Below are 13,517 nucleotides of genomic sequence, written 5' to 3' on the forward strand. Positions count from 1 at the left end.
CCTTAATCCTCTCCTAAAGCAAAAGATGGGTTTGGCTAGAGACCTCACTATCAGAGGGCAAGCTTACCATTTGAAGAGACATGATGAACAGTGGACTTGGCTTTAGGAGGTTCATGCCTCAACCTACTCGGAGGTGTTTGTTCTCGTGGCAATGCTCCAACTTAAGCCTTGGGATGGAAGGAGTATAATTCTGCCAGTCTTTGTTCAAAGAGCTCTTGATTGCCTCCATGTTACCAAGTAGGCCAAAAGTTTCACACTTCTTCACATTTGACTAGCTGCAATTAACTTCTTCTGGTGCTACTGGCAGGTGTAAGCTTTCTGCTCTTCCCTTAGAAAGTACAACCAATGTTTTAGCTGGGAGTATGGTGGCTACAAAGACAACTATTGTGTTAATGTTAACATATGAATGCAGGAATTTAGCAATGCTATCAAGGACAAAGCTCCAAAAAGTACAAGCAGCAAAAGAATTGTCAAGCTCTGACGGATGCGGTGTATTCATTACATCACAGAATACACCAGTGCAGGTGAAAACATAATAAAAACAGGAATGTATAGAAAAAGGTCTATTTTTTAATGTGTGAAAAGATACGAACATCAATAACTATCCCCAATATTAGAGCTAAAGATTACATGGATGAATTTTCAGTTACTACAAAAGACAGCTCTACACATACCTCACAAAACTAACTGCTGTACTTAAAACATTGGTAGGAATATTTCTGTATACAAAATACACACAGCTGAGTGGTCAACATTCCTCATTAACTCACCCAAGCTCTGACTTCTTTCGCTGATCCTCTGCTAATTTTCTCTTTTCCTCCAGCTCTTCTAACTCCCATTGTTGTTTTAACAGATTTTCTTGGTTTTTCTTCAGCTTTGCATCCTAAAATAAAACATATTCTTCAATTTGCTTAAAAAAAAGTTATGTACTCACCATAATGTTCCATGTGAGTTGTTTATCTCACCTTTATTCTCACTGATGGTTCGGAGCCGATCCTCGGCTCCGACGCGGCCTATAGCAAAAGCTTAAGGTTTGCCAGTAGCTCCAGACCAAGCCCCTTATCCCACAATGCACTGCTGGAATTACCTCAGATCCTGTTTGCTGCGAACATATCTACCTTTTTTCTTATTCTACAAGGAAGCACTTCCCAAAGGGGAAGAAGAAGTATTGAATAACCAGGATGGTACTAGCCTCCAAGTCAACTGTCAGCCAGGAAGGGGAAGGAGGGAGGGACATGAGAATAAAGGCGAGATAAACAACTCACATGGAACGTTATGGTGAGTACATAACTTCTTTATGTGTAGTTGTTAAATCTTGCCATTTATTCTCACTGATGGGTAGCGTCACTAGCACCCTCAATCTTGGGTGGGTCATGGAAGTATGTTTTGCAGTACCGTGGAACCAAAGGAAGACCTGTCCCTGGAAGCCTTATCTACTTTGCAATGCGTGATAAAGGTATGAGGCTTAGACCAAGTGGCTGCAGCACAAATATTGTCAAGGGGCAATTTAGCTTGGGAGGTGGAAGACGTAGAAACGGCTCTGGTAGAATGAGCCTTAGGTCTGTGTGTCAATGGCATGTTTGCATTTGCATAAACCAAGGATATACAATCTGATAACCATTTAGATAGGGTTGTTTTAGCCACTGGATTACCTTTTCTGGCCTCCGAAAAGGATATGAAAAGTTGATCTGATTTTCTAATATCCTTAGTTCTATCAAGATAAAATCTGAGCTGTCTGTGTACATCAAGTTTATGCAGCATGTATTCCAATTTGTTAGAGTGGTTGGGAAAAAAGACTGGCAACTCAGTGACCTGATTGATATTGGATTCAGAACAGACTTTAGGCAAAAAGGAGGGGTTTGTTCTGAGAGATACTCTATCAGCCATGGAAAATCATGTAAGGAGGTCTGATAAATAACGCTTGAAGTTCTGACACTCTGCGGGCAGAAGTTATGGCCACTAGAAATATAGTCTTCCAGGACAAATATCTGAGTTCACAAGAAGATGCTGGTTTGAAGGGGGGAGAATTAGTTGAGACAGCATAAAATTCAAATTCCAGGGAGAATAAGGGATTTTGACAGGGCGTCTCATGTGAAAAACACCTTTAAGAAAAGCCTTAGATAACTTATGGCCCATAACGTGCAACCCATCGAATCCAAGGTGGAAATTTGATATGGCGGCTAACTGGACTCGAACTGTGGCAACTGCTGCTCCTCCTTTAAAAATCTTTGTCAAAAATTCTAAAATGGACGATGAAGGAGCTCGGAAAGGGTCGATTTTCTGTATATTGGCCCAAATTGAGAACCTGTTCCATTTACTGCGGTATAGTTTCCTGGTAGATGGCTTGTGAGAAGACAAAAGGATTTGTCTTGTATCATCTGAGAGTGAATGAAGCCTGGCAATTAGGGGAAGTGGATTAGCCAAGCAGTCAGCTTTAGGGACTGCAGTGAAGGATGGAGGGCCCCTGACGGGTGTGTCAGAAGGTCCGGAACTGGGTCCAGGATCAATGGATCCTCCAGCAGATGATGGTGAAGGAAGAGGAACCAAATCTGTCGAGGCCAGTAGAAGCTATGAGGATAACTGTCCTTCACAGTGATTTTGCTTTCTGTAAAACCTTGGGTATCAATGGAATAGGTGGGAATGCATATAGGAGACCCGGAGGCCAATCGTGTACGAGTGCATCTCTCGCGTGATGTCCTGGAGGTGATATTAGGGCAAAGTAGCTTCTGCATTTGGTATTGATATGACTGGCACAGAGGATGCAGCAAGGCTGGCCCCATTTTCGGAAAATCAAATCCGCGACTCATTGGTTGAGAGACTACTCATGAGGCAACAGTATTGCCCTGCTCAGCTTGTCTGCTATCACGTTGGATTTCTCCGGGATGTGCATTGCTAACAGAAAACGGTGGGACGACACAGCCCATTGCCATATCCCGAGGGCTTCTCGACAAATGGGGTAAGAATTGGTTCCGCCTGGTTTGTTCAAGTACCAGATAACTGACATGTTGTCCGTCTGAACTGCAATTGTCCCTAGAGGAAGAGAGTCCTGAAAGTACTGCAACACCAGAAGTACCGCTCTCAACTCCAGAACATTGATATGCAGATGTGACTCCTGATCCATCCATATGCCTTGGGCAGTCTTTCCCTGAAAATGCCCCCCCCCCACCCTATCAGGGAAGTGTCTGTGGTCACAGTGGCTACTGGGGGGGGGGGGGCAAAGGGTCTTCCGATTGTGACATGAAGAGACGTCAACCACCACCGAAGGTCTCTCTTGCAAGAATCTGTGATGGGAATCATGTGGTGCATCGGTAGCTTTTGGTAAGACCACTGAGCAAAGAGGAGCCATTGAAGGATTCGCATATGCATACTTTCGAGTGGCACAGCCAGGATTGCTGCCACCATCAAACCTAGCACCTTCAAGACCTCTGCTGCTGTAGCTTTGTTCTTTGACACCAGTGAGTTGACATGTTGGTAAAGAAGTGAGACTCTTTTGATTGGAAGACGTAGAGTGGTGGTTGAGGTATCTAACTCTGCTCCTATAAAAACGGTATGCTGCAAGGGTGATAAGGTAGACTTTTTGAAGTTGATTGTAATGCCTAATCGATGGCAGAGTGTCAGAGTATATTGTGTTGCCTGAGTCAATTGATGCCTGGTGGTAACGGTGAGGAGCCAATCGTTTACGTATGGAAACACCTGGAATCCTAGACGCCCCAGGTGAGCCGTGACCACTGCCATGCATTTGGTGAACACTCTGGGGGCTGTAGTGAGACCAAAGGGCTGGACTCGAAACTGGTAATGATTGGCTCCCAGCCGGAAATGCAGGTGATCCCTGGAGCATCTGTTCATCTCTATGTGATAGTACGCGTCCTTGAGATCTATGGAGCACATCCAATCGCCTTTCCCTAGGAAGGGAAGAATGGACTGAAGTGTGACCATTCGGAACTTCTCTTTCTTTATGAATTGGTTGAGTCTGCTGAGGTCCAAGATAGGTCTCCAGTCCCCTGTTTTCTTTGGTACCAAAAAGAATCTTGAGTAAGTTCCGAATCCAACTTGGTCTGCTGGGACTGGTTGGATGACTCTTTTTCTAGCAATTTGTGGACCTCTATGATTGCTTGCTCCCTGAGACTGGGTGGAACTTCTGGGAGTCTGTTTACAGGAGTGGAAGGGGAAGAGAACAGTATGAAATATCCTCTGGAAATGATGCTTTGTAACCATGTATCTGACATTATGTTTAGCCAGGCTTCTGGGTACAAAGATAAGCGACCCCCGACTGCCTCCAGAGCCGGACAGCCGGGCCTCCTTTCAGGAGCGCTGGTAGGGCTGACCAGAGAACTGGCCTCTGTCACCCTGTTGCTGCGGACCCCCTCTGCCACGCGGGCGGTGCCTTCCATTATAACCCCCTCCTCTGCCTCTAGAAGGGGTTTCTCCACGTGTGTCCTGAAAGGCTCCCTGTGCTTTTCGGAACCCCATTTTTCTGCCCTTAGGGCCCTTGGGATAGGGCCGAGTAGGGGTAGAAAAACGGACTCCAATGGCAGATAGAGTCTTGCTTTCCTGCTCACACCTGGTTAAAGTTTCCTTTACTTTAGGCCCAAACAGTGATGAGCCATCAAATGGGGTGTTGATAAAGGAAGACTTAAAGGGCTCCGCAAAGGAACAGAGACGCACCCATGCTTGTCTCCTCAGAGCAATGCCTGAACTAGTGGCTCTACTCGAACCATCAGCCGCATAAGATATGAGGCGCATGGACGAATTCACAATCGAGTTTAGGGTAGCGAGCTGTGTGTTGACTTTGTCAGCAACCCCTGCAGCTACCGTACCCTGGAGAGTATCTCCTAGCTCTTTCAAGAGATCTCTTTGTAGTCTCGTGAAATGGGTTAAATAGTTCAGCGATCGCAGAGAAAAGTCACTGAATTAAACATGCATTTCCCATATCTATCCATGATCCTAGAATCTCTGTTAGGAGGATGGATAGATGTGGATGTTTAAGACACTTCCTTTTTGGTGGCAGCAGCTTCCACCATGGCATCAACAGGCACTCCTTTGTTCAAAAAGGCTTTGTCCACTGGGGCAGAGATGAACTTATTCAGCTTCCGAGGGACAGGTTCCATGGCCTCCGGTGACTCCCACACCTTACGAGAGATCAGCTCCGTGAGCTCATCATAAGGTGGAGACACCCAAAAAGTGGAAGGTTGAGACCCAAAAGCCTTCAAGAACACAGACTCATCCTCAGTAGGGGTCTTGGACTGCCAATCGCCCCTCTGACTCAGTATCTCTAATATCTCTGCAAAGGAAATATCCTCAGAAGGGGATCGAGGGGACCCTTCTGACTCATCCAAGTCAGTGTCGGATGTCAAAGACTCCTGTGGGGAGTCCAAGTGCATCCTCTTGCACAGTCTCTTCCTGGGTACCTCCTCAGTGGGGAGATCTGGGGTGGTCTTGGAAGAACAGGGGGCACATTGTGGGGCTACTTGAGGCTCAGGGTCTCTACGTTTAAGGGGTTCATAGGTTAGTACTAAGCTAACTGGCCTTGCGAGCCATTTTAAGCCTAGCCAATTATTCCTTGTGAGACTCAAACCCTGCACCTTGTGTTTGCAAGGCAAACACCTTAACCATTAGACCACCCTCTCAACCCCCTCATAGATTAGTACTAAGCTAACTGCCCTTGTGAGCCATTTTAAGCTTAGCCAATTATCCCTTGTGAGACTCAAACCCTGCACATTGTGTTTGTAAGGCAAACACCTTAACCATTAGGCCACCCTCCCAAACCTTTAGACCGTTAGACATAGAAGCGGACACAGGTGCTTGAGGGGAGAAGGAAGCCCGAACTGATGCCGATGATGTCTTAGGAGACAGGACTCTCCTCATGGCATCAAAAGCACCATGGCTCCGACGAGAAGGGGTACACGGATCCGGAGGGACCGTCCAATCCTCCAGCACCGAAACCATGGGCTCTGAGCCCGAGGTAGGAGCCGAATTCATCCAAGCCAAAGCCCCGACAGGAAGAGTCGGCACTGACAAATCGGTCCGACTATCCTCCTCGGCCCCAACAGGAGAGTGCCAGCTCCTAGCGTCGGCACCGAGGACGTCCGAGTAGATGGAACGATAACACCAGTGCGGGTCTCGGTTCCATAGATTCGACAACTATCGGTTTGGGCTCCTTTGGCTCTGAGAGTCAAGTCCAGTTCAATGGTCTTCGGCTCAGGCGAAAGGGTCGGGGCCGACAATAATTTAGCAAGTCCTGGTGCCCGTTGAAGATTCTGCACTAGCCGATCCATATCCACATCTGAGAGGCTGACCGAAGGTGCTGACTGGAGCAGAGGAGATGAGGGAACCTCAGAGACCGGCTCCAAGACCGGCAGCTGGCTCCGAACCAAAGGGACACTTGGTTCCGAAGACTGTGGAACCGATGACCCTGTACCCTGTATTATTTTTGCCTTCTTAGTAACTTTAGAATCTCCAGAAGATTTAGATGATTTTGAAGACGTGCTAGCACCTTCCTGGCTACCCAACACCTCAGAGAAAGTATGCTGCAACAACCCCGTATCAATAAGTTTTCTCCTTCTCTCTAACAGTACCCTAGAGGAAAAAGAGTGGCAAATACTGCAAGAGCCATGGAGGTGCTTAGCCCAGACAGTAAACACATTGGACATGCCCATCAGTGACGGACATTTTCTGTCCACAATCTGGACATTTCTTAAACCTCGATTTGGGATGAGACTTTTCCCTCTCATCCGACATGTTCAAAGTTTGAAACAAGCACACCACAGAATTAACTTGTAGAGATTAAATATAGGGCTAACTAGGCCCACACTAAAAAAGTACTAATAAGAAGAAATTTGTTAAATCTAAATAGGGCTAACAAAATAAGAAGCTAAGCCAACACAGGGCACTACCTACTACAATCTAACTACAGTATTTTAAGGTGAAACACACACACACACACTAGATAGAGAATAATATATATCAAAAAGAAGGAGAAAGACATTTTTAAACTTGCGATTTAAGCAAAATATGGTCCGATCTGACTGGATCACCGAGATTTCTTGCCGCGTCAAACTAGATCTGAGGTAATTCCAGCAGTGCACTGTGGGATAAGGGGCTTGGTCTCGAGCTACTGGCAAACCTTGAGCTTTTGCTACAGGCCGTGTCGGCTCCGAACCATCAGTGAGAATAAATGGTGAGATTTAACAACTTCACATTGTTACTTATATCTCAATCCAGTAAGGGCATTATGATTATTATGAGTATTAAATGAACCAAAACACCCTTCACAGTCAAAAGGTAAAAGCCAATATCATCCTTATATAATACACTATCAACCCCTTATGTGAATATATGACTGGTGTTCATATATATTTTTTTGACTAACTACTTCAACAAGGCCAACATTTACCATCTCCAATCACAGCCCCCTCTCTAAAACAAAGTACATTGCTAATATTCTTGTTGACAAATTCTCTTCCAACTTCACTCCTTCTTTTTGGAATTCTTCCTCTTTGAGTCTCTCTTCAATGTCATTTAGAGAAGTCTCTATATTTGTTATTTTTGTATGGTGTTGCTGTAACAGTTCCTTAAGAATATCGATCTGTTCTTGAGAATTTAATTTGAGGTTTTCTAAGTCATTTTTAAAGCCATCCATCTTCAAAGATAGTTCCTGTAAGGTAGATGTCATCAAATTGCAATTATTTTTTCAAAGCAGCATCTGGATGAGAATTCCTTGAGTTGTTCATATTCAGTGACTCAATACATCTCCAAGTTACTTGGCAGGAAAATTTTTGTCCCCACCAAAATTGATATTTATGTAATTTAGTAGTTTATCTATAGATTTCTGATGTTTTAAACTTGAAAATAATAACATTTTCCTATATTACTATACTAGTTTTTGGAGCTCTCAAAATTCACTGCTCTCAGTTGGCCATCTAGGCTCCGCCCTTGTGACTGCTTACTTTTTGACTGTCGACATCAATCTGTATTTTTAGCTACTTTGCTTCCTTTGATTTTCATTAGTGGCCATTTCTGCTACAGCAATTTAAGGAATGTTTGAATGACAGGCTTGAAAATGTAATCGAGTTAATTGTTCTTTTCCGAGTAACAACTATTGTTCAGTGTTGAAGTGTGAGGAAATCTGACCCCTTTGATTAATATGTTACTTGGGCTGAGATGGTTTGAGTTGCATTCACAGATGTTAATACTGTTGCTAGACTTACACAAACATGCACACATACACATGTGCGGGTGGTTATGTATTGATGCCAATAATGTGGTTGAGTTGTCAGATAATTTAATGTTGCATTGTGTGGGTGATGTGATTAAAAGTGCATGTGACTGAGTGGAAGACGGTGAGAGTGAAGTGATCGCATACAATAAGTAATGGTGTAATGTGAGTAAATGATGTTGATTACGTGTGAATGATAGCATCGTGTTTGGTGTATGTATGTGCAAGTATGGTGTGGTGCTGTGATTTACTTTTGTATGATTGCAGTACTTAGGTTCATAGGTTCATACTAGGCTATCTGCCCTAGGGCATTTATAAGCCTAGCCAGAGTTGTGTGGCTTTCACCACCCCTTAGGTTGAAGAATACTATACCCATTAGTTTGCCGTGCCTCTGTCCAGCAGTGATACAGAGATGATCCCCAGGGTAAACCTACTGCAGTAATCTTCCTTCCCCAGCTCACAGACTTGTCTTAACAAAACAATGTATGCAATGCAACAATGCTGCAGCAAAACATCAGAAGAAATGTGCACTTCTACAGAAGATACAGTGTAGAAAAAATGCAAAATCAAGTACTGATTGAAAATAAAAAGAATATGATGAAAATATTCTTTCTTTGTGGCGTTCAGCGTTTGATTAAAGGGAAAGACAACTAATCTGTAAATAAATAAGTAAATTAAGTGAGCTTTTTTTTTGCATCTGAAAACTAAACTTGAAAGCCTTATGTTTGTTCAGACTCTAGGCTACACTTTACCTGAGATATGATGCTAGCAATCTGTGACTGATAAGGTACGTTTAAATGTAATTTTTTAACAGCAAATGCTTTCTTAATGGCTCTACAGTTCGAATAAGTAATCTAACCTAATTACTCTGCCACTCTTAGTATCCTTAATGAGGTAACAGATGATGAGACAAATGCAGGAAAGAAAGGCAAGCAGAAATAAGTTCAGATATAAAACCAATGGAATAATTAATTTGTACTTTTCCTCTATGTGGCTTGTGTAGTGCTGAATTATAGGGAAGGAAATCACTTTTTGTAAAGAAAAACTTGCCATCTGGGTGGAGTTCTCCTTTAATAAAGTGCACTATGGCACTTTTCTGTTGTCAATATAGAGGAAAATTGTACATTCTTTCCATGTCCCTTTATGTAATATATGGTTTCCATGTTCAAGGTTTTTCTTACAAGCTATTCATTGTTACCAATTAGAAAATGCAGTAAGATATTTTTGAGATCCTCCTCCATTTTAAAAATTAAGCCATTTATTGAATAGCACTGCCTAATCTAGCATTGGATAAATATGTAGTACTATTCACCAAAGTGTCAAAACTTCAGAATGTGAAGACAATACCCTGAATAAACAGTTTACTGCTAGTAGGTATATACCGGTCACTTCTAATATATTAGTATGCATAGTTTATTTTTGCCACATGTAGTCCTCCTCCTTGTGTGAAAGTAGAAATTTACATCAGTCACATTTGGATTTGGATACTGATTCCCTTTGTCACTTCAAAGGATACAAAACTGTATAATATACAATTGAGTTGACTTCCAAGCACTGTCAAACAGGTTGGTATACAATTCTTCCAATGAACTGGCAATTCAAACTTACAAAAAAGGTCTTTTACTTCAAGCCAGTTATTTCAGAACTATGTACAACTATCTACTTTTGGTTACTATTTTATATGCTATTTACTCCAGAAGTTAAATGGGCAAGATGCCACACTCAAACCAGATGAGTTCCAGTTTGACCTCTGTGTATACTTCTTTTCAAATAGACTATTGTTTAAGAAATGAAGACACAGAACTGTGTGCTACTTGATGCAGCTGTACAATCTAGCAGCAAAATAATTAAAAGACAGATGCTTCAACTTTGTTTATTCCATCTCAACATTTGCATTGCATACAAAATTCCTTTGTTATTGTATCTATTATTTATTTTACTTTTTTTTATTTTACATTTGTTGTCTGGGCTAGTCTAGCTGGATATATGCCCATTTTCAGTAGAGGCCCGAGGAGATAAGATCCAAACAATTCAAATTGATTTCACATCTACAAAAGTACATATTTATAATGCAAATACATTCACAGTAAAGGAGAAAAAAAATCTAGTTCTAACATTTCACTATTTGTTAGTATCAGCAAAGTAATCTTCCACATCTACATCACAAAGTGGGCTGTATTACCTTACTGCAGTATACACTTTTCTCAGAATGTTAAGAATACAAAGGCAAAGCCTCCCAATTAATCACCTGCCGGCATAATGACACACTTGACATGCCAGTTATTCTCACTTACCTTTGCATGCCTTTATATAGCAGTTAGTTCACTAATTCCCCCTGGATAGTACTGAAATGTTAAAAGCACCCCAGCCTCACTACACGGAGCTATAAAGCAAAGTCAGTTGTCCTTGGCAATGCCTCCTTTTGGTCCCACTCCAACTTAAAGTCCTTACACAGCAGAGGACCAAAGTGAGGAAAAAAAAAAGATCTTCAGGATTAGCACACTGCTATTAAAGTAGCTAGCTACTATTTCTAGACAACAATAGCTCCTGTTACAGTTCACTGGCTATATGTCACAAAAAAAAAAGGTTTTCTGGATAGGACAGAGCTATTATGCTAATACACAGCAGCTCTTTGCTAAACCATAGCAAAGAACTATGCTAGCTCCTTGCTACAGTTACTAACAAACAAGAACTAAAGGAGTAACTTAAGCAGCTGTAACCACTGGTACTGCTACTCTGACCAATGACATTGCTGCTTAAACGACTATTGACACTGCTTGCAGGGACCTAGCAGTGGTGCTCTCCTACAGTGCCAATTGTTCCTCCTGAGAGCTTTGTATCTGGCCAACATTTCCTAAGCCCTTACCATGTGTGTGTGTGTGTGTGTGTGTGTGTGTGTGTGTTTCATCCATATGCTCATAAGGACTAATCTCATCGGCATGAAACTATCACACTTGCATACTTGGTGCTGGCCTTATGATGCTGTGCAAGCTTCTGTTTGCATGGCCGTGATCAGCTGACTGAAGACATAACTCACGTTTCCCAAGACAGACAAGTTGATGTCAGCCATTGACACTCCCACCCCCACCCTTCCCCTACCGTCTCTTCCAGCATTCAAACTGCTGTCTGAATTCAAGCCTTCTAGGTCACAGTCAGGGCTTTATCCATCAACTCTAAAGAGCTGGGCAGACCAAACATATTAATTCGCTTGAAATGCCATATCCCCCAGAATGTTGGGAAACTTTACTTATCTATTTTGTTTTGTTAATCGGGGTACACAGCTGGGAGGTTTCTATTACACTGTAGATCTGGGGAGCAGATAATTTCAAAGCAGTGGATGATCACAAATGGACACATACAATCAACACACAAATGAAGACAATACAGTACAGGAAATACAAATATGAAACATTGCATCAAGAAATGTAGCCATTATTAATTACAGTAGTTATTAGGATGATGATGTCTGCATGACAATGCAGGTCATTTTACATACTGTACTCATTACATCATGCCCTTTACACAAAATATACATGAGAATGGCATATTGGGTTGGGAAAAGGGTAACAATGCAAAGTATAAGCAGTGCAGAGAACAGAAATAGAATTGTTCAGATAGTAGAGGGAAGACAGTGATGAGGAGCAATTATGAGTAGAGATGCAGAGACAAAAGATAAGTATCCTAGTTCATAGGTTCATAGGTTCATAGGTTTATACTAGGCTATCTGCCCGAGGGCATTTACAAGCCTAGCCCATCGTTTTGTGGCTTACGCCACCCCTTTAGTATGGGGAACTATACCCATTATTTTGCTGTGCCTCTGTCGAGCAGTGACACTGAGGTAATCCCTGGGTATGGGGTATATCTCCCATCCATTGGTCAAGATTTCTCTTGAACAAGGCCAGTGCTCTGCCTCACATGTACGGGATTTTGTTCCCAGCATAGGGAGAGTTGGGTAATGAATCTATCCCTCCAGCACGCCCTATTAATAGCCTCTGATGGATCTAGATTTTTGAGGTGAAGCATATTCATCAAATCTGGGTTTGACATGGCCTTGTATGTTAGGCAAAGGTCACCTCTGAGCAAGCGGTAAGCGACTGAATAGAGCTGGAGTTCTTTCAGTCGGGCAGCATAGGACAGATTTTTGAGACCCTTTATCCTTTTGGTGAGGAACTTTGTGGCCTCTCCAGCTGCTGCAGGTGTCGGGTCAGATACATCCCAAATGGGGCATTGTACTCAATCATTGGTCTGATGAGTGATGAGTAAAGGGAGACTATGACCTCCCTTGATCTAGATGAGAATCCCTTCATGATAAGGTGGGCATGTAGAAAGTCTTCCTAACTACTTTAGCTACATGGGTGTCGAATGACAGACTACTATCAACCTGGGTCCCCAGGTCCCTGATAACTTCTTCTGTGCTCAGTGGATTGCCACCTATTTGGTAGCTAGGTAACCTTGTTTTTCCCAAAGGGTATGACTATGCATTTTTTGGCATTTAACTTCAGGGCGTGGCTCTGGCACCAGTTATCCGTTTCTGTGAGACCCTTCTGAAGGATATCTGTGTCATGATTTTTTTACTATATGCGCCCAGTTTGCAGTCATCTGCAAAATAACCCTCCTGTGTTTGCTTGTACGAAAAGTAGATGCCAAACAAGAGTGGCCCAGGACTGAGCCTGTGGGACACCACGTGTGGCAGGTTTTGAGTCTGACATGGCGCCAGCAACACTGAACTTGTGGGTACTGCCACCCAGCCAGTTTGCAACCCATCTTGTGATGTATGGGTTAACATTTAAGCTGATGAGTTTTTCAATGATACCTGAGTGGGGTATTGTATCAAGGCCTTAGCCAGATCGAGGTAGGCTGTATGGACTGCCTAATGGCTTTGGTGACTGTTTCAAGAAGTCAACCAAGTTTAAAGGCATGATCTGCCTTTGACAAAGCCAAACTGGGTTGGATCCAAAGTCTGCAAATTCCCTATGTCTTTATTTATGAGGTCCATTATGATCCATGGCTTTGCAGGCAGATAAGGCTTGGCTAGGCTAATGGGGGTTTCCAGGGGAATTAGGTGGAGTGGAGCCTTTTGTGAAGTGGGACCACAGTTGCAGTCGCCACTCCCCTGGGTGCGTATCCAGAGGTAAGACTTTGATTAAACAGCTGTCCTAGCTGTGGGTTTAATTCCTCATTGAGTTTGGAGCACACAGCCGGGGACACCATCAGGTCCCATGGATGCTGTGTTTTTGCTTTGAGAGAGCAGAGCAGTCGGCTGGAGATGTTTGGGGGGCTGGGCTGCTTGGTATAGATATAT

At 43.0% G+C, this 13,517-nt stretch overlaps 1 protein-coding gene across 2 annotated transcripts in view; it reads right to left on the reverse strand.

Moving 5' to 3' along the window:
• Window positions 1–13,517, reverse strand: part of LOC122799442 (trichoplein keratin filament binding) — a 1,060,398-nt gene that overhangs the window by 633,246 nt on the left and 413,635 nt on the right. For both annotated transcript variants that reach the window (XM_044068500.1, XM_044068499.1), the window contains exon 7: window positions 771–883. In XM_044068500.1, the coding sequence (XP_043924435.1) occupies window positions 771–883 (113 nt within the window). The remainder of the gene's footprint in view (window positions 1–770; window positions 884–13,517) is intronic.

This window comes from Protopterus annectens, chromosome 4.part0 (genome assembly GCF_019279795.1).
Source record: "Protopterus annectens isolate FY-2018-M chromosome 4.part0, PAN1.0, whole genome shotgun sequence".
In the NCBI taxonomy this organism is placed as follows: domain Eukaryota; kingdom Metazoa; phylum Chordata; order Ceratodontiformes; family Protopteridae; genus Protopterus; species Protopterus annectens.